We start from the raw sequence: 17919 nt of genomic DNA, 5'->3' as shown, positions 1-17919 counted from the left end.
CTGTCTATTCCAACATCCTATGGCCAACCAGATTTTGTTTCCTAGAACTGTAGAGTTGAAAGGGACTCCGGGGTCATCTAGTCCAACCCCCTGCAATGCAGGAATATTTTGCCCAATGTGGGACTCGAACCCGCAACCCAGAGATTAAGAGCCTCTCCCAGCTGAGTTATCCCAGGCTGTTTGTTTTCTACCCTTCCTCTCCTCCAAGGAACTTAAGGTGGCATGCATAGTTCAGCCCCCTCCTCTGTTTATCCCTAGAATAACCCTGGCAGGTAGGTTCGGCTGAGAGGCAGTGACTGGGGATTTGAACCCGGGTCCCCCAGGTCCTAGTCCGACTCTCTAAGCCAGGGGTCAGCAACCTTTTTCAGCCGTGGGCCGGTCCACCGTCCCTCAGACCATGTGGGGGGCAGGACTATATTTTTTGGGGGGGGGAATGAACAAATTCTTATGCCCCACAAATAACCCAGAGATGCATTTTAAATAAAAGCACACATTCTACTCATGTAAAAACACGCTGATTTCCGGACCGTCTGCAGGCCGGATTTAGAAGGTGAATGGGCCTCATCCGGCCCCCTGGCCTTAGGTTGCCTACCTCTGCTCTAACCACTGCACCCCACTGTCTCCCTGGGCCCACCTCCCGTTGTGCAAGAGCACTTGCGTGCCTCCTGTTTCGCTTCGGCGGAATGGGAACTTCCCGGTGGATCGGGTCCCGGGGTGCTTGGCATGGAGGCGGGGCGCTCCATGGATTTCGCACCTGGGGCGCCTGCTGCTGGCTTGGGTTCGATTTCCTTGTTCAGACACGAAACAAAAGGCTGGCAGGGTTGGAGCGTCCGTGTGTGTGTGTTTTTGAGAGAAAAGCTTCCTTTCTTGCCGCTGCAAATGTTCCGGAGGCCGCAGAGTCCTGTGGGGAGCTGGCAAGGGCCGGGTGGGCTAGACCAGGTGGGCAGCAGCCCCCCTCCCGCTGGTGGCATTTGGCATCCCTGTGGCTCCACATCTGGCGGGCGCAAAGGGCAGAATGAGGAGCCTCCCTGCCCGTAGGGCCCTCTGCAGGAGAGGGGGGCAGAGGTTAAATCCTGGCTGCTGCGATTCCAGTAACGCCCAGCGTCCCCCTAGGGAAGATGGATTTCCTCATTGGGGAGGGCAGGGAATGGATCCGGTCTCCCCAGCTACGAGCGGGGAAGGAGGTGGGGGACATTTCGACCCCCTGCCAACAGCGGGCAAAACTCTCCCTTCCAACCAAAATACATTAATTCTTAGCAGTTTCGTAAGTGGGGATCTCAGAGTTGGGCGATAAATTCTGGGGGCTCTTGCCCCTCCCTGTGTAGAAATCATGCCCTGAGACCTGGTTATCTTGGCCTGGGATCGGGGCCCAACCAACCTGAAGGACCTGCTTTGACCTCGCAGTGTGACGTGTGCAATAATGGAAAGGGTGCCTCTGAACATGTGCAGAGTTCGTTTTCCTATCCACAGCCAAAGATGTGCACCTGGTGTTCCCAGTCTGAGACTGAGGTTTCTCTGCAAGCTCTTTCTTTTTAGTGGGTTCCCCTGAGCACGTGCAGTTGTTCCTTTGCCAGGGAACAGGCCACAAGGGCAAGCTTGGAAATTTCTGCCGCGTGTGAGGTTTGTGACACTGTGAATGGAACACCTGGGCGGGCTTCTCTCCAGCAAAGGAGCCCCTCTCTGCACATGCTCAGGGACCGCACAGCCATAGCTGTTTGGGTGGCTGTGCATAAGGAAATGCACTCCACATATGCTCAGGGACACCATTTCCGTGATTATGCGTAGCTTAACAATCAAGCCCTGGCACTCGAGGCTGGATAGTTCAGTTGGTAGAGCATAAGGCTCTTAATCTCAGGGCTGTGGGTTCGAGTCCCGTGTTGGGTGAAATATTGCATTGCATGGAGTTGGATTAGATGACCCTCGTTGTCGCTTCCAACTATACATTTCTGTGAATCTATGGAATCTATGTGAATCTGGGGCCCGGCTCTGATTCTTAGCCAGCCCCTCATCCTGATAGCCAGATCTAGGGGCATAATTTCTGCTTTGTGTGTGTGTGTGCCTGTGAAAATCCCCAAGAAGTCCATACAACTAGGGATGTGGGTGGGGCTGGGGGAGAAGGCAGCACCTGTAGTGCCACTGTATTCTGCTCTGGTCAGACCTCACCTGGAGTACTGTGTCCAGTTCTGGGCACCACAGTTCAAGAAGGACACTGACAAACTGGAACGTGTCCAGAGGAGGGCAACCAAAATGGTCAAAGGCCTGGAAACGATGCCTTATGAGGAACGGCTAAGGGAGCTGGGCATGTTTAGCCTGGAGAAGAGGAGGTTAAGGGGTGATATGATAGCCATGTTCAAATATATAAAAGGATGTCACATAGAGGAGGGAGAAAGGTTGTTTTCTGCTGCTCCAGAGAAGCGGACACGGAGCAATGGATCCAAACTACAAGAAAGAAGATTCCACCTAAACATTAGGAAGAACTTCCTGACAGTAAGAGCTGTTCGACAGTGGAATTTGCTGCCAAGGAGTGTGGTGGAGTCTCCTTCTTTGGAGGTCTTTAAGCAGAGGCTTGACAACCATATGTCAGGAGTGCTCTGATGGTGTTTCCTGCTTGGCAGGGGGTTGGACTCGATGGCCCTTGTGCTCTCTTCCAACTCTATGATTCTATGATTCACCTTTCAGACAATGAAAACGAAAAATATTTTGCCTGCCTGTGAACACCCAGAGGCATTTGGCCTTGCTGCTGTTGACAGCATCAGAACTCTGGATGCAGCCGATCTTTTGGGTCTGAAATCACTGAAATCCGAAATCACTGTCAGACCAGGAGGAGAGATTCGGATGCCAGTTTTTGGTTGGAGTTTAGCATTGGCTGAGCGGTGGACAGTACAGGATGAAATTTGGTTTTAACGGCCTTGAGTACTTTCGCAGCCTCATATTAAGTCTCCCCCAGATGTGCTGATTTTTTGTACTTTCAGTTTTTTATTTTATTGATTCATTTGATTACTTCAATAAAATCTTTTTTTTTTTTTAAATGACAAGTGGGCCTCTTTCCTAAGAGCACAGGAAGAGTTTGCAGGATCAGGCCAATGGCCCTTTTACCCAGCATCCTGTTCTCACAGGGTCCAACCACACGCCTGTGGGAAACCAGCCGCCAGGATTCGAACACAAGACCCCTCTCTTTCCCCTCCTGCTGCTTCCAGCAACAGGCCTTCAGAAGTATTGTTGCCTCCAGCCTTTAAGGCCAGGTGTCTCGATGGATTTGTCTACAACCCTCTTTCAAAGCCGCCCAAATTGGGGGCCGCCTCCGCCTCCTGTAGCAATGAGTTCCATAGTTCAACCACCCCAATCTCTCCTCTCTTTCTTCTCTGCCCCTTCCAGGTCTCCGAGGCGGCAGGAACCTTCGAGCTGCAGATCCGCTTTGCCCGCAACGAGAAAGGGGTGCTGGCTGACGGGCGGTGCTGCCGCGGGGGCCTGGATCCGCCGTGCCCCGTGGCGCAGCAATGCCACACCTTCTTCCGGGTCTGCCTCAAGGAATACCAGCTGCGGGCTCTGCCCGGGGGGCCCTGCGTGCTGGGGGCCGCCACCACACCCGTCCTAGGGGGCAATGTCTTCTCCACCGCTCACCAGAAGAAGAGTGATCACGTCGGCAGGGTGGTGATCCCGTTTGATTTTGCCTGGCCGGTAAGGTGGATTCGGGGTCCTTCTCTTGGTGGGTGGGTGCCACTAAGAGGGGAGCTTGCGAATTCCTCAGGGGGCAGGGAGGGAAATAAGCGCCGGAGCTTAAGGAAGCTGGCAGCTACAGCTCTCTAACTTAGATGCCCTGGCTCTGTGGTGATGGGGGGGAATGGCATTCTGCACATGCTCAGGGGCTCTCTTCACTTCGCTAGGGTGCCAGATCTTCAGGTCTGACCTGAAGTCTGCTCACTCCCCCTTCCAGGTGGGCGAGAGTGGCTTTAATTTAAATAGTGCTGCGCTGTTTTCAGTATTTGTCTTTTAAACAGAAATGTTTTAATACTGATATGGTTCAGTTGCTTTTCAACTACTGCCTTCTGCATGTAGTCAGCCTTCTGTGTTTTGTTGTTTTGATTTGTGTGAGCTGGCTTGAGTCTGGGGAAAAGGCGGGATATAAATAAATATAATAATAATTAATAATAATATATTATTTTTAATTAAGAAGACTGTGCATGCAGTTTACAAGCTTCAGCCTAATGATCGCATGGATGCTCTGAGGAATGTTCCCCCCTCTGCTCCCTTCTCCCAATTAACTTCCGTCTCCAGGGTCTACCTTGTGACATCACTAGGGCCTCCCATTGTGACATCACCAGGGGCTGCCCTTAGGCAGTTTTGGGCCCTGAAATCTGAAGCCCAGTTCCCTGTCATTCTCCTCACTAGGTAACATTCCCCTTCTGGAGCTGAGAATACAACCAGGCGTCTTGTCAGCCATTTCCCCTTGACTGGGAAGGGGCACAAACTCATTCCAGGCACTGCTCTGACTTCACAACCTAAAGCACAGGAAGAGGTGCATACAAAGAGATAAATGCCTGGATTAACTGAACTGGTGTGCAAGCTTTAATGTTTCACAGAACGCTTTGGCACATTGCATCAGGGATGGCACAGAGCTCTGTGAAACCCAGAAGCTTGCATCCTCTCCCCTCCTCCTGCTGTCTTAAGTCTATCCAATTGCAAACCATTTCCTTTCACCCCACAAAAATCTCCTTTTGAAGCGTGGTAATATTTTGGAGGGGGGGTGTTAACCTCTGAAATCAGAGCCAGTTTCTTTTGCTAGCATGGGACCCAGGTGCTCTTGGCGAGGGGCCGAGGGGGAGGGAACAGGAGAGAGCCAGGGGAGAGGAGAGCCAGATGGACTTTGCTTAGACTCTATTTTCCCCTGGGGGAACTGAGGCAGATGCAATATCTCACTTGGCCAATCAACTGGGCAAGGCAGCTCCTGTACAAACTGTCTGCCTAGTGATTTATTGATTTCCGGAGCTTTTATCCGGCTGCCTCCGATGCCAAAGACACAGAGATAGGTGTGTGTGTGTGTGTGCGTTCCATTTCCTCATTCTAATTAATTAGGTCTCCGATTTTATTAGCCCGGTGGGAAATGGGGGGAAGATTCTGAGCAGAGGGAACCCCGTCTCTTGCTCTTCACCCCCAAATGCCTGCACGAGGTGGGAAAGTTTCAATTTTGAAAATTTCAATTTCGTTGTTCTGTATGGGACGATGGCAATAAAGATTATCGTATCGTAAAGGATAGGGTTGGTCCTAGCGTCAGGACCCCCAAGACCTGAGTAGACTCCTGTTCCTTTTGTGATTTTATGTTGGAAGGGGGAATTCTGCCACTTGCAGCTTCTCCTCTCACGGAAACACAGGGAGGGCAAAAGTTGTCTCTCCAAGCTGTTCTTAACAGCAGAAGAACCTGCAAAGACCTGGATGTGGCAACCCATGTTTTCAAAGTCAAGACCTGCAGACGGTTGCTAGGGGAGGGGGGAAACGCCTTTCTGGCTCCCCACCCACCCGCTCTCCCTTTCAGATTCTGTCTTGAAAGGGTGAAAATACAGGGCGTGGATCCGCTCCTAACCTGAAGCGATCTTTGCTCTCTGCCTCTACCAGATCTAGATCTGGTGTCGGGTGTGGTCCTCCTTGTTTTCCAAAAAGAGGGTTGACGCTCATGCCTGGCCTGTCGGATAGGGAAGAGACACTCTGCACGTGTTCAGAGGTACTCTTCTCTATATGAGTAGCCGTTTAAGTATTCCGTGGTGGGGAGCTGCTATTTGAAACAGGTCCCGGGGCTAAGGAACCCCCCCGCTCCCCAGCACATTGTGCCTCAAGCGACGGGCTGGGTGGATGCCAGGACAGATTTCCCAGGTTTTATGGGCGCGGCTGCTTCTGTTGACATCCCCTCACTCACGAGAATCGAATGTAACCCATAACACCTTGTTTTGGTGGGACAGGATTTGCTAGACCTGCTTTTTACTTGTATCAATGTGTTTGCTTGTTGAGGTTTCCATTGATTCTATTCATTGTACAGTGGTGCCTCGCAAGACGAAATTAATCCGTTCCGCGAGTTTCTTCGTCTTGCGGTTTTTTCGTCTTGCGAAGCACGGCTGTTAGCGGCTTAGCGGCTATTAACGGCTTAGCGGCTTTAAGAAAAAGGAAACAAACTCGCAAGACGTTTCGTCTTGCGAAGCAAGCCCATAGGGAAATTCGTCTTGCGGAACGACTCAAAAAACAGAAAACTCTTTCGTCTTGCGTGTTTTTCGTCTTGCGAGGCATTCGTCTTGCGAGGTACCACTGTAACTGATTTCTGCTGTGCTTGCAAGTTGCTTCGAGTCATTTTTATGAGCAATGCAGCTAATAATAATAATAATAATAATAATAATAATAATAATAATAATAATAATTTGATGTGGCAAATGGGTGCCCTCTCAGTCCTCCTTTACCAAGAGGATTCCTTCGTTGCAGGGGGTACAACTAGATGACTCTTGAGGTCCCACTCTATGATTCTACAAAGAGGATGCTAGCCACCTGCAGTTCTTTAAAGCCCTGGTATTAAAAACAAGAAGGGATGTGGGTGGCACTGTGGGTTAAACCACAGAGCCTAGGGCTTGCTGATCAGTAGGTTGGCGGTTCGAAGCTCCTGTTGCTCGGTCCCTGCTCCTACCAACCTAGCAGTTCGAAAGCACCTCAAAGTGCAAGTAGATAAATAGGTACCACTCTGGCGGGAAGGTGTGCTGCTCTGGTTCTCCAGAAGCGGCTTAGTCATGCTGGCCACATGACCCGGAAGCTGTACGCCGGCTCCCTCGGCCAGTAAAGCGAGATGAGCGCCGCAACCCCAGAGTCATCCGCGACTGGTCCTAATGGTCAGGGGAAACTTTACCTTTACGTGGGTATAGGCTTGCAGCCTTAAGCAAATGCCCTACCAGATCGGGCCAATGGCTCACCTGGGAAACCAGAAAGCAGGACTTGAACACAGGATCACTCTCCTCTCTGCTGCGATCTTCAGCAGAAGCGTTACTGCCTCCATCCATGAGAGCACAGCCACTGATACCCTTCCCCATCCATGAATTTGCCTAATGTTCTTTTAAAGCCATCCAACTTGGTGGCTATTGCTGACTGGTGGCAGTGAGTTCCAGAGTTTAATTCTGTGTGCTGTTCCTCATGCACCTTCCAGCTGCCCTGGTATGTTTTGAGCTGTTGATAACCTGTTGGAGGACAACATCTTTCCCCCCCTGCATATCTCCTTGAGCCAAGAACCATGACCCTCTTAGGGCAACCATTTTTGCAGAAGGCAGTCCTCTCTTCCAAAGGTTGTCGCTGCAGTGGTCAGAGTTAGCGAGCTTCAAATCCCCCACTCAGCCGTGTAGCTCACTGGGTGACCTCGGCCCAATCTCCATCTCTCAGTCTAACCTACCTCACAGGGTTGTTGCGAGGATGAAATGAGGGAAGAGAACCACCACCTTGAGATCCTTGGACAATAAAGGTGGAAGGAGGAGGAGGAGGAGGAGGAACCCTAATCTAGGACAGCAGGCCAAATGGGCACCCAGACTGCTTGCATTTCTGTTTATAAATTTGAGTATTTCTAAATTTTCAGCTATGCATAAAAATTATGCAAATCTCTTTTAGCCTTTTTTAAAAAAATACAAATCTTTTTTCGGCAATGCGTTAAGTGGCCACCCTGGTGGAAGACCAACATTTGCAGAGTAAATTAATACAAAGCACAGATGGCAGAATTTGGCTTTCGGCTTGAGCAGTGAAATCTACAAGACGCATGTCCTTTTCGCAAGTGGCGCCGAAGAACTTGTCTGCATTTGTCCTCAGGACCGGCTCAAAGTTTAAGGGTGCTTTGTCTCAACTGAAGTAGAATCATACTAGTTGGAAGGGACCCCTACATTCATCTAGTCCAACCCCCTGCAATCCAGGAATCCTGCGCACAGTCATCCCTGGGTGGACTCGAACCACCAACCTTCTGGTTAACAGCCGGACACAACTAACCCATTGTGCCAGAGGATTTGGGCTGCTCCCTTGGTGCTTTTTGTCCGTGGGCCCTGGCACTCCTACCTGGCGGCGGTGGGTAGAGGGGCACCTACCCACCATTTAAATATCCCACAATGCCCTGGAACGTGGCTAAGTCCAGGGCATTCTGGGAAATTAAAATGGCAGCTAGAGGCTTGGGATTCCCAGCACTGCTTGCTGGTGGGGAGAACGGAAAGCTAAAGGGCACAGAGTGCGAGGTCTCCAACAACAAATGCCCAAGGATGCCAGATTCTGGCGCCGGCCTTGCTTGTGCCAGCAAACCTTTGGCACAGCCCTGACCCCAGACAGGTATTTCCAAAGCGATTTCCGCCATCCGCTCGGAAAAGGGAAAATGAGAGGCAGATGGACAGAGCGGAATGTACAAGCCAGCGGAAGCTTTTAACCCAGAGCCAAAGCATCCCACCCACTTAGCCGCCGTGCCCTTGTGGCGAGGAAAGGCATCTGGGGCGGGCCCCATAGAGTCAAAGGTCATCAGTGCTCCGTGACCTTTCCCAGGGCCGGAGGAGAGGAACGGCTGGGCTTTCCTCGCTCTCGCTGCCTTTCCAAATCCAGGCGGACCTTTTAAAAGGAACAAAACAGAAAGGGCAGCCCAGCCTGTCCAAACAGAGATTGCGCCCCAAAAAAGCATCGGTAGGGTGTGCTGGAGGCCGGCTGCAAAGTTTTGACCCAGGCATTTGAAAAGAACACTTTTCATCAGGTTAAAAGGAGCGTAAGAAAACGCTCTCTGCCCATTAATTGGGGAGGTCTTTCCCCCGATTTGGATGACATTAAGGGACATTTCGGTGTGGATAAAAATAAGAGGCCTCAGAATTTTCAGAGAAAATCAACACACGCTTTGTTTTTAATAGGTAAAGGGACCCCTGACCGTTAGGTCCAGTCATGGGGTTGCAGCGCTCAACTCGCTTTACTGGCCGAGGGAGCCGGCGTACAGCTTCTGGGTCATGTGGCCAGCATGACTGAGCCGCTTCTGGCGAACCAGAACAGCGCACGGAAACACCGTTTACCTTCCCGCCGGAGCGCTACCTATTTATCTACTTGCACTGGTGTGCTTTCGAACCGGCAACCTTCTAATCAGCAAGCCCTAGGCTCTGTGGTTTAACCCACAGCGCCACCCACATCCCCTATGCCCACTTACCTGAGAATTACAGTGGTACCTCGCAAGACGAAATTAATTCGTTCTGCGAGTTTTTTCGTCTTGCGATTTTTTTCGTCTTGCGAAGCACGGACTTTGGAAAAGCTTCAAAAATCACCAAAGTCTTCAAAAACCTCAAAAAAGGCTACCACACCGCGTGCTATGAGTTGCTCCTCGAAGTGAATGCACGGTTTTAAGAAAAAGGAAACAAACTTGCAAGACAAAGGAAACAAACTTGCAAGACGTTTTCGTCTTGCGAAGCAAGCCCATAGGGAAATTTGTCTTGCGAAGCAACCCAAAAAACGAAAAACTCTTTCGTCTTGTGAGTTTTTCGTCTTATGAGGCATTCGTCTTGCGAGGTACCACTGTAGTCCCATGGGACTTGAAGAGACCTACTTTTGAGTAAGCATGTGTAAGGTTGTGTCGCTCATCATTAAAGCTTTTCTCCAGGTGAGGGATAGAGAGGCAGGTGAGCCGTTCCTCACAATCACATATCCTCCAACCTTTCTCTGAAGAAAATAGGGACATCCCATTCCGTACCTTCCGACATTTCTCCAGTGAATGTAGAGACATCTCCCTCCCAACATTTCTTTGATGAGAATAGGGACGTCCTAAGGAAAAAATGGGACGCGGGTGGCACTGTGGTCTAAACCACTGAGCCCAGGGCTTGCCGATCAGAAGGTTGGCGGTTCGAATCCCCGCGACGGGGTCAGCTCCCGTTGCTCGGTCCCTGCTCCTGCCAACCTAGCAGTTTGAAAGTACGTCAAAGTGCAAGTAGATAAATAGGTACCACTCCGGCAGGAAGGTAAACGGCGTTTCCGTGCGCTGCTCTGGTTTGCCAGAAGCGGCTTAGTCATGCTGGCCACATGACCCGGAAGCTGTACGCCGGCTCCCTCGGCCAATAAAGCGAGATGAGCGCCGCAACCCCAGAGTCGGCCACGACTGGACCTAATGGTCAGGGGTCCCTTTACCTTTAAGGAAAAACAGGACATTCCAGGATCAAATCAGAAACAGGGACGGCTTCTGTAAATCTGGGACTGTCCCTGGAAAATAGGGACACTTGGAGGGTCTGTAATCATCCCCTCAACAAGCCAGGGATCCTCATCACCCCCCCTCAAAAAAAAAATACATTATTCTTTGCAGGACTCTGCAATAGTTAAAGTGGTATCAAAGCAGTATTTGTTCAAGGTGCTGCGATGTGACTCTAACTCAGAGCCAGGCCTGTGAGCTCAGTGTGGTGAGAAGCTCTTAGGCATGTGCAGAGTGCTGCTTCCTTGGGCTTGAATAACCCCATCACGCCTGCCCACAGCCTCTGAAGGGTTGCATTTCAGAAGGTGGAAATGAGCTTGCTAAATGCGATCAAGATCTCATGTGCAGCGGAAAGGTGAGCCTATAATGTGGCCGTTTTGATATTCTCTCTCTTTCTCTCTCTCTCCCAAGGGATTTCCAGGGCTGGGAGGGCAAAGAAGGGTTGGGATTCCTCCTCCTCCTTCTCCCCCCAGCTCTTTGTGTTATTCTGCCCATCCCTCTGGGGTGGGGGGGAGGGAAGAGAAGAGGAGCGAGATCTGGAGATAAATAACTTAATTAAAGTCTCTCTCCTTAATTGATGCAAAGTCACTTTCCTCGCCTCCTCCCCAGATGATGGCTTAATTCTCCGCAGCAGTGCTCCCGGTCTGCTGTGCAAGGCTTTGCAGGTGGAGACCTGGGCAAATTTCGGAGCCTGGGTTTTCTGTGGGTCAAACCCATATCCTCCTGTGAATTTTTTTTAAGGCAGAGCTGTGGGGACTGGTTTGGCCCCGCAAGTTGTATCCTCTAAGCCAGGAGATTCAGCTGAGGTTTCCTGAAGGCAGAGAGAAAGTATTGTGTTCCTCCCACATGTCTTCCTAGTTTAAGGACTAGAAACTTAAAATATATAAATATTTATTGATTTTTCAAAACAAAACAAAACAAAACACCACTTTACAGACTTCCTGTCCCACCTGCCTTCCATGGTTTCCATATTTGCCCTTAAACGCTGCATATTTCATATATAATATTCAATCCATCCATCCTAACCTATTTATCTTAATAATTAGAAGGACTAGAAACTTAATTTAGGAGATCTGAGAGCCGAGGCAAGCAGGGTGGTAAGTTTCAAGAGATTTCTGATACCACCTTCTGTAGCTTCCAAGGCTGCAGTAAAGCAGACCAGAGGAAGACCATGTTCATACTATAAATTTAAAGTGCTTTGATACCGCGCTAGACAGTTGTGACTTCCTGCAAAGACCCTGGGAGTTGTCATTTGTTAGGGTGCTGAGTTATTAGGAGACCCTCCCCCGTTCCCCTCCCAGAGCTACAGTTCCCAGAGTTCCCTGTGAAAGACGGGTTGATGGTTAAACCACTCTGGAAATGTTAGTTCTGGGAGGGGAATTAGGGGATCTCCATACAACTCTCAGCATCCTTACATTCCCCCCCCCAATATTTTGTTGGAAGCCTCCCAGAGTGGGTGGGGCAACCTATTCAGATGGGTGGCAAGAAATAATAAAATTATCTTCAACAACATCTGCCCGGACACTGAGGTCCAGCGCCGAGGGCCTTCTGGCGGTTCCCTCACTGTGAGAAGCCAAGTTACAGGGAACCAGGCAGAGGGCCTTTTCGGTGGTGGCACCCACCCTGTGGAATGCCCTCCCATCAGATGTCAAAGAGAAAACAACCAACAGATTTTTAGAAGACATCTGAAGGCAGCCTTGTTTAGGGAAGCTTTTAATGTTTAATAGGTTATTGTATTTTAATATATTGTTGGAAGCCGCCCAGATGGGTGGGGTATAAATAATAAATTATTATTATTATTATTATTATTATTATTATTATTATTATTATTATCATCATCATCATCATCATCATCATCATTATTATCAGGGCTTTTTTTCAGCTGGAACTCAGTTCCAGCACCTCTCAGTTGGACTCCATTGCTGTTATAAGTGAAGTGTTTTGGCACCTATTTTTTCTAGAAAAACAGCACTGATTATTATTATTATTAAACTACAGCTCCCAGAATCCTTTGGGGGAAGCCATGACTGTTTAGAGGGGGATCAGAGTGCTTTATATGTACATTGCGAATGTGGCCTAACACTGAGTGTTTGGATTTAGCACGTGGGGGGTTTAAACTGGGGAGGCAGATTCAATTTAAGATTAAAACCTTTATTTCATAACACGCCCACAGAACATTAGAAAATGACTCCCAGTGCCTGGCATGCAGGGAGCCCTTTACAGAGGAGGTAGGACAAGCCATGGATAGGCTTATCCTCTGTGAATTTCCCCGATCCTCTTTCAAAGCCATCCAAGGCCATCTCTGCCTCTAGTGGGAGGGAGTTCCGTAGTTTAACCACCCTCTTGGCTGCAGAAGCACTTTCTTTTGTCTGCCTTGAGTTCCAGGAAATCACACCTTGTGGCTCGGAAAACCTCCCTGCTGATTTTTCTGCCAGCTCAGCGGTGAGGAGTTTGGCTCAGACCCCAGTACTCCCAAAGCGAAAAGGAAGCGGGAAGAGTTTAGAGAACAGGCGAGGGGGTGGAAGGTTTATAAAACCAGGCGGGAGAGAGGAAAGCTTTTTTCCGTCTCTCGCAACGCTGGAACTGCTGGACGTCCAGCAAGCCGGAGATACAAGAAAGGACTTCTTCATCCAGCGCATAGACTGTGGAACTCACTGCCACCAGAGGCTGCGATGCACCGACTTGGGTGGCTTTAAAAGAGGGCTGGATGAAAAGCCTGTGATGGCTTCTAGCCACGATGGCTCTCTCCTGCTGCCACAGTCAGAGGCATCAAAGTTGCTGGTTTGAATCTTGAGTTCGAATCCTGATTGCTGGTTTCCAACAAGCTGGTGTGAGAACAGGATTCTGAACGAGATGGGCCACTGGCTTTTCTTATATTCTAAGAGTCCAAGCCCCCCCAAATTTCCTCTGATTAAAAAAAAAGGAACATCCTATTCCATAATAATAATAATAATAATAATAATAATGAAAATTTTATTATTTATACCCCGCCCATCTGACTGGGTGGCCCCGCCATTCTGGACCGCTTCCAACATATATAAAGCATAATAAAACATTAAACAACTTCTCCATGCAGGGCTGCTTTCAGATCTCTTCTAAAGCAGGCACCCCCAACCTTCGGCCCTCCAGATGTTTTGGACTACAATTCCCATAATCCCTGACCACTGGTCCTGCTAGCTAGGGAGCATGGGAGTTGTAGGCCAAAACATCTGGAGGGCTGAAGGTTGGGGATGCCTGTTCTAAAGGTTGTATATTTACTTATCTCCTTGGCTCGGGGGTCGCATAACTCTATACTCGCCAACATTTCTTCAGTGAAAATAGGGACAGCCTAAGGAAAAGCAAGGTGATGTCTCTAAAAAGTAGAGACATCACCTTGCCAACAAAGGTCCGTATAGTAAAAGCTATGGTTTTCCCAATAGTGATGTATGGAAGTGAGAGCTGGACCATAAAGAAGGCTGATCGCCAAAGAATTGATGCTTTTGAATTCTGGTGCTGGAGGAGACTCTTGAGAGTCCCATGGACTGCAAGAAGATCAAACCTCTCCATTCTGAAGGAAACCAGCCCTGAGTGCTCACTGGAAGGACAGATCATGAAGGTGAGGCTCCAATACTTTGGCCACCTCATGAGAAGAGAAGACTCCCTGGAAAAGACCCTGATGTTGGGAAAGATGGAGGGCACAAGGAAAAAGGGACGACAGAGGACGAGATGGTGGGACAGTGTTCTCGAAGCTACCAGCATGAGTTGGACCAAGCTGCAGGAGGCAGTGGAAGACAGGAGTGCCTGGCGTGCTCTAGTCCAGGGGGTCACGAAGAGTCGGACACGACTAAACGACTAAACAACAACAACAAACAAGGAAAAGCGGGACATTTCGGGATCAAATCAGAAACTGGGATGGCTTCTGTAAATTCAGGACTGTCCCTGGGAAACAGGGATGCATGGAGAGCAGGGAGGTGGCACTACGGATTTTATGGGACTGCACCTTTCAGCATCTCTGAGCATTGGCTTGGCTGGCGGGCAGGAGATGGAAACACAACAACAACGCCTGGGGTGGTTTTTGTTAGATGTTTCTCCCCATGCTGACCTGCTCTGTCAGGTCCCAGGCCAGCGAGCTGAAACCTAACCAACTGGCTCACAGCCTGAGGCCAACAGCTGGGTCTTGGGGTTCGTCATTCGACTCGGCACACACAAGCACTCGCTCCCAAGGATTCCAGTAAGCTGGAGCCGAGAGTGTGCTGAGCACTGAAAAGTTCTAATTGCATTTAATAAATAGGAATGCATTCATTTAAATGGATTGTACGAAGGCGTGCATTTAAATATTCAAATGCTTCGTAGGGTAATAAATAAAGAGTAGCAACAGAGCCGTCTGCAAACGTGGCGTTTTGCAAAGAATGAGAAAGCAGGGGCCGGGAACGACACAGAGAAAATGGGGTAAAATAGTGGAATAAGAATAATAATAATTATTATTTATACCAGGGGTAGGCAATCTAAGGCCCGGGGGCCGGATGTGGCCCAATCACCTTCTCAATCCGGTCCACGGACGGTCCGGGAATCAGCGTATTTTTACATGAGGTTGAATCCTGATAATACAGAAGTACTGTTTTTGGGGGACAGGGTGCGGGCTGGTGTGGGGGACTCCCTGGTCCTGAATGGGGTAACTGTGCCCCTGAAGGACCAGGTGCACAGCCTGGGAGTCATTTTGGATTCACAGCTGTCCATGGAGGCGCAGGTCAATTCTGTATCCAGGGCAGCTGTTTATCAGCTCCATCTGGTACGCAGGATGAGACCCTCCCTGCCCGCAGACTGCCTTACCAGAGTAGTGCATGCTCTGGTTATCTCCTGCTTGGACTACTGCAATGCGCTCTACGTGGGGCTACCTTTGAAGGTGACCTGGAAACTACAACTAATCCAGAATGCGGCAGCTAGACTGGTGACTGGGAGCGGCCACCGAGACCATATAACACCAGTCTTGAAAGACCTACATTGGCTCCCAGTATGTTTCCGAGCACAATTCAAAGTGTTGGTGCTGACCTTTAAAGCCCTAAACGGCCTCGGTCCAGTATACCTGAAGAAGTGTCTCCACCCCCATAGTTCAGCCCAGACAATGAGGTCCAGCGTTGAGGGCCTTCTGGCAGTTCCCTCACTGCGAGAAGCAAAGCTACAGGGAACCAGACAGGGCCTTCTCGGTAGTGGTGCTTGCACAATGGAACGCCCTCCTGTCAGATGTCAAGGAAATAAACCACTATCTGACTTTGAGAAGACATCTGAAGGCAGTCCTGTTTTGGGAAGTTTTAGATGTTTGATGTTTTATTGTGTTTTTAACATTCTGTTGGGAGCCGGCCAGAGTGGCTGGGGAAACTCAGCCAGATGGGCGGGGTAGAAATAATAAATTATTATTATTATTATTATTAGTAGTAGTAGTAGTAGTAGTAGAATGTGTCCTTTTATTTAAAATGCATCTCTGGGTTATTTGTGAGGCATAGGAATTCATTCATTCCCCTCCCCCCCAAATATAGTCCGGCCCCCCACATGGCCTGAGGGACGGTGGACCGGCCCACAGCTGAAAAAGGTTGCTGACCCCTGATTTATACCCTACCCATCTGACCGGGTTTCTCCAGCCACTCAGGGCAGCTTCCAACATAATATAAATACACAACTAAACACCAAGCATTACAAACTTCTCAATACAAGGGAAGGGAAGTTTGTAATGTGTGACATTTTAATGTATTTTTAATTTTTGTTGGAAGCTGCCCAGAGTGGCTGGAGAAACCCAGCCAGATGGACGGGGTACAATTATTATTATTATTATTATTATTATTATTATTATTATTATTATTATTATTACAGTAGTACCTCGGGTTACATACGCTTCAGGTTACAGACGCTTCAGGTTACAGACTCCGCTAACCCAGAAATAGTGCTTCAGGTTAAGAACTTTGCTTCAGGATGAGAACAGAAATCGTGCTCCGGCGGCGCGGCGGCATCAGGAGGCCCCATTAGCTAAAGTGGTGCTTCAGGTTAAGAACAGTTTCAGGTTAAGAACAGACCTCCGGAACGAATTAAGTACTTAACCCAAGGTACCACTGTATTCTTACAAGGCTGCCTTCAAATGTCTTTGGAAAGTCAGGTGTGGTTAATTCAGTTGCCTGCATTTAAACTTATGGTGCAGTCCTACTCAGTACATCCCACTGACTTCACTGGGGCTGCCACCTGAGCAGGTGGGGTTAGGGTTGCAGAGGATGAGGACTTATAGAATCTCAGAATTGTATTGGAAGGGACCCGAGGGTCATCTAGTCCAACCCCTGCAATGCAGGAATCTCAACTAAAGCATCCACGGCAGATGGCCGTCCGACCTCGGCTTAGAAACCTCCAAGGAGTGCATTGTGCGATGCTTCCAAGATCAGAGACAGGCTTCTTTGGATTACCAGTTTCTGGAGAACAAGCTCAGAGCTGGTTGCCCTCACAACAACCCTGTGAGGCAGGCTGCCAGTGTTCCCCTTTCACAGATGGCAAAACTGAGGCTCTGACTTTCCCAAGTTCGCAGGGGCTCTCTGGAGCAGAAAAGAGTACCGTACTTTTCCATCAATAAGACGCCCCCGTGTATAAGACTACCCCTGTTTTGGGAACTCCAATTTAAGAAAATGGGGGGGGGGGAGAGAGAGAGATGACACAGAGCTGTTGAGCTTTGTTTAGGGGGGGGGTTGCCAAAAATCGCTCACCCACGTGCATTGCTAAATCCGTCTCCCATCTGTCCCATCGCTGGCAGAGTCGTTGAGCTGTTTTTGGGGTGGAATTGCGGAAAATCGCTCACCCGCCGCTAATGATCCCAAAGACCCACAGCCCCCAGTCAACCGCGGTATTGCCACAGAGACAGCCATTCGCAAGCAGGCCTTTACAGACCCACCAATCACCTGCCCCGTCGCTGCAGAAAATCTCCTGCTCACGGTTGCAACCAAATTCCCATGCGCTACCCATGTATAAGACGAGGGCAAATATGAAAACAATTTTTTAAAGAAAACACCCTAGTCTTATATGCGGGAAAATACGGTAGCTCGTTCCTGGCTGCTTAAAGGAATATGCAGGCCCTTCGCTCCCATTTGATGCAACGCATCTGAAGAATATTCTAAATTTCGGGGAGCAGGTCCTATGGGTTCTGTCCAGCCAGAGTAGACCCCCCACTGAAATGAATGGACCTACATTAATTCCATGGGAATTAGTGGCGCTGTGGGTTAAACCACAGAGCCTAGGACTTGCCGATCAGAAGGTCGGCGGTTTAAATCTCTGCGACGGGGTGAACTCCCGTTGCTCGGTCCCAGCTCCTGCCAACCTAGCAGTTCGAAAGCACGTCAAAGTGCAAGTAGATAAATAGGTACCGCTCCGGCGGGAAGGTAAACGGCGTTTCTGTGCACTGCTCTGGTTCGCCAGAAGCGGCTTAGTCATGCTGGCCACATGAAACGGAAGCTGTACGCCGGCTCCCTCGGCCAATAAAGTGAGATGAGCACCGCAACCCCAGAGTCGGCCATGACTGGACCTAATGGTCAGAGGTCCCTTTACCGGAGGGTCTACTCTGAGTAGGACTCGTGTTGACCACAACCCTCATTGTTTCCTTGCATCTATCGGGTTTCTCAAGCGTGGGAAATCTCACGAGACACGTTTCCAAGTCAGGGTTTGGGTTGGCTTTCTGTTGAGTGGCCCCCCCTACCTTGAGCTCTGTTTCGACAGATCCG

At 49.5% G+C, this 17919-nt stretch overlaps 1 protein-coding gene and 1 long non-coding RNA gene across 2 annotated transcripts in view; both read left to right on the top strand.

Moving 5' to 3' along the window:
• Positions 1-17919, top strand: part of LOC309346284 — a 127081-nt gene that overhangs the window by 72078 nt on the left and 37084 nt on the right. The gene's annotated exons all lie outside the window — the stretch shown is intronic.
• The window catches only part of LOC309347168 (uncharacterized protein), a gene marked incomplete at its 5' end in the record, with an annotated part of 52328 nt that overhangs the window by 2040 nt on the left and 32369 nt on the right, over positions 1-17919 (top strand). The window contains one exon of the mRNA XM_081871508.1: positions 3376-3678. Within this exon, the coding sequence (XP_081727634.1) occupies positions 3376-3678 (303 nt within the window). The remainder of the gene's footprint in view (positions 1-3375; positions 3679-17919) is intronic.

This window comes from Podarcis erhardii (assembly GCF_964252035.2).
Source record: "Podarcis erhardii genome assembly, chromosome: 7".
In the NCBI taxonomy this organism is placed as follows: Eukaryota; Metazoa; Chordata; class Lepidosauria; order Squamata; family Lacertidae; genus Podarcis; species Podarcis erhardii.
This window is presented reverse-complemented; position numbering and strand designations above follow the sequence as displayed.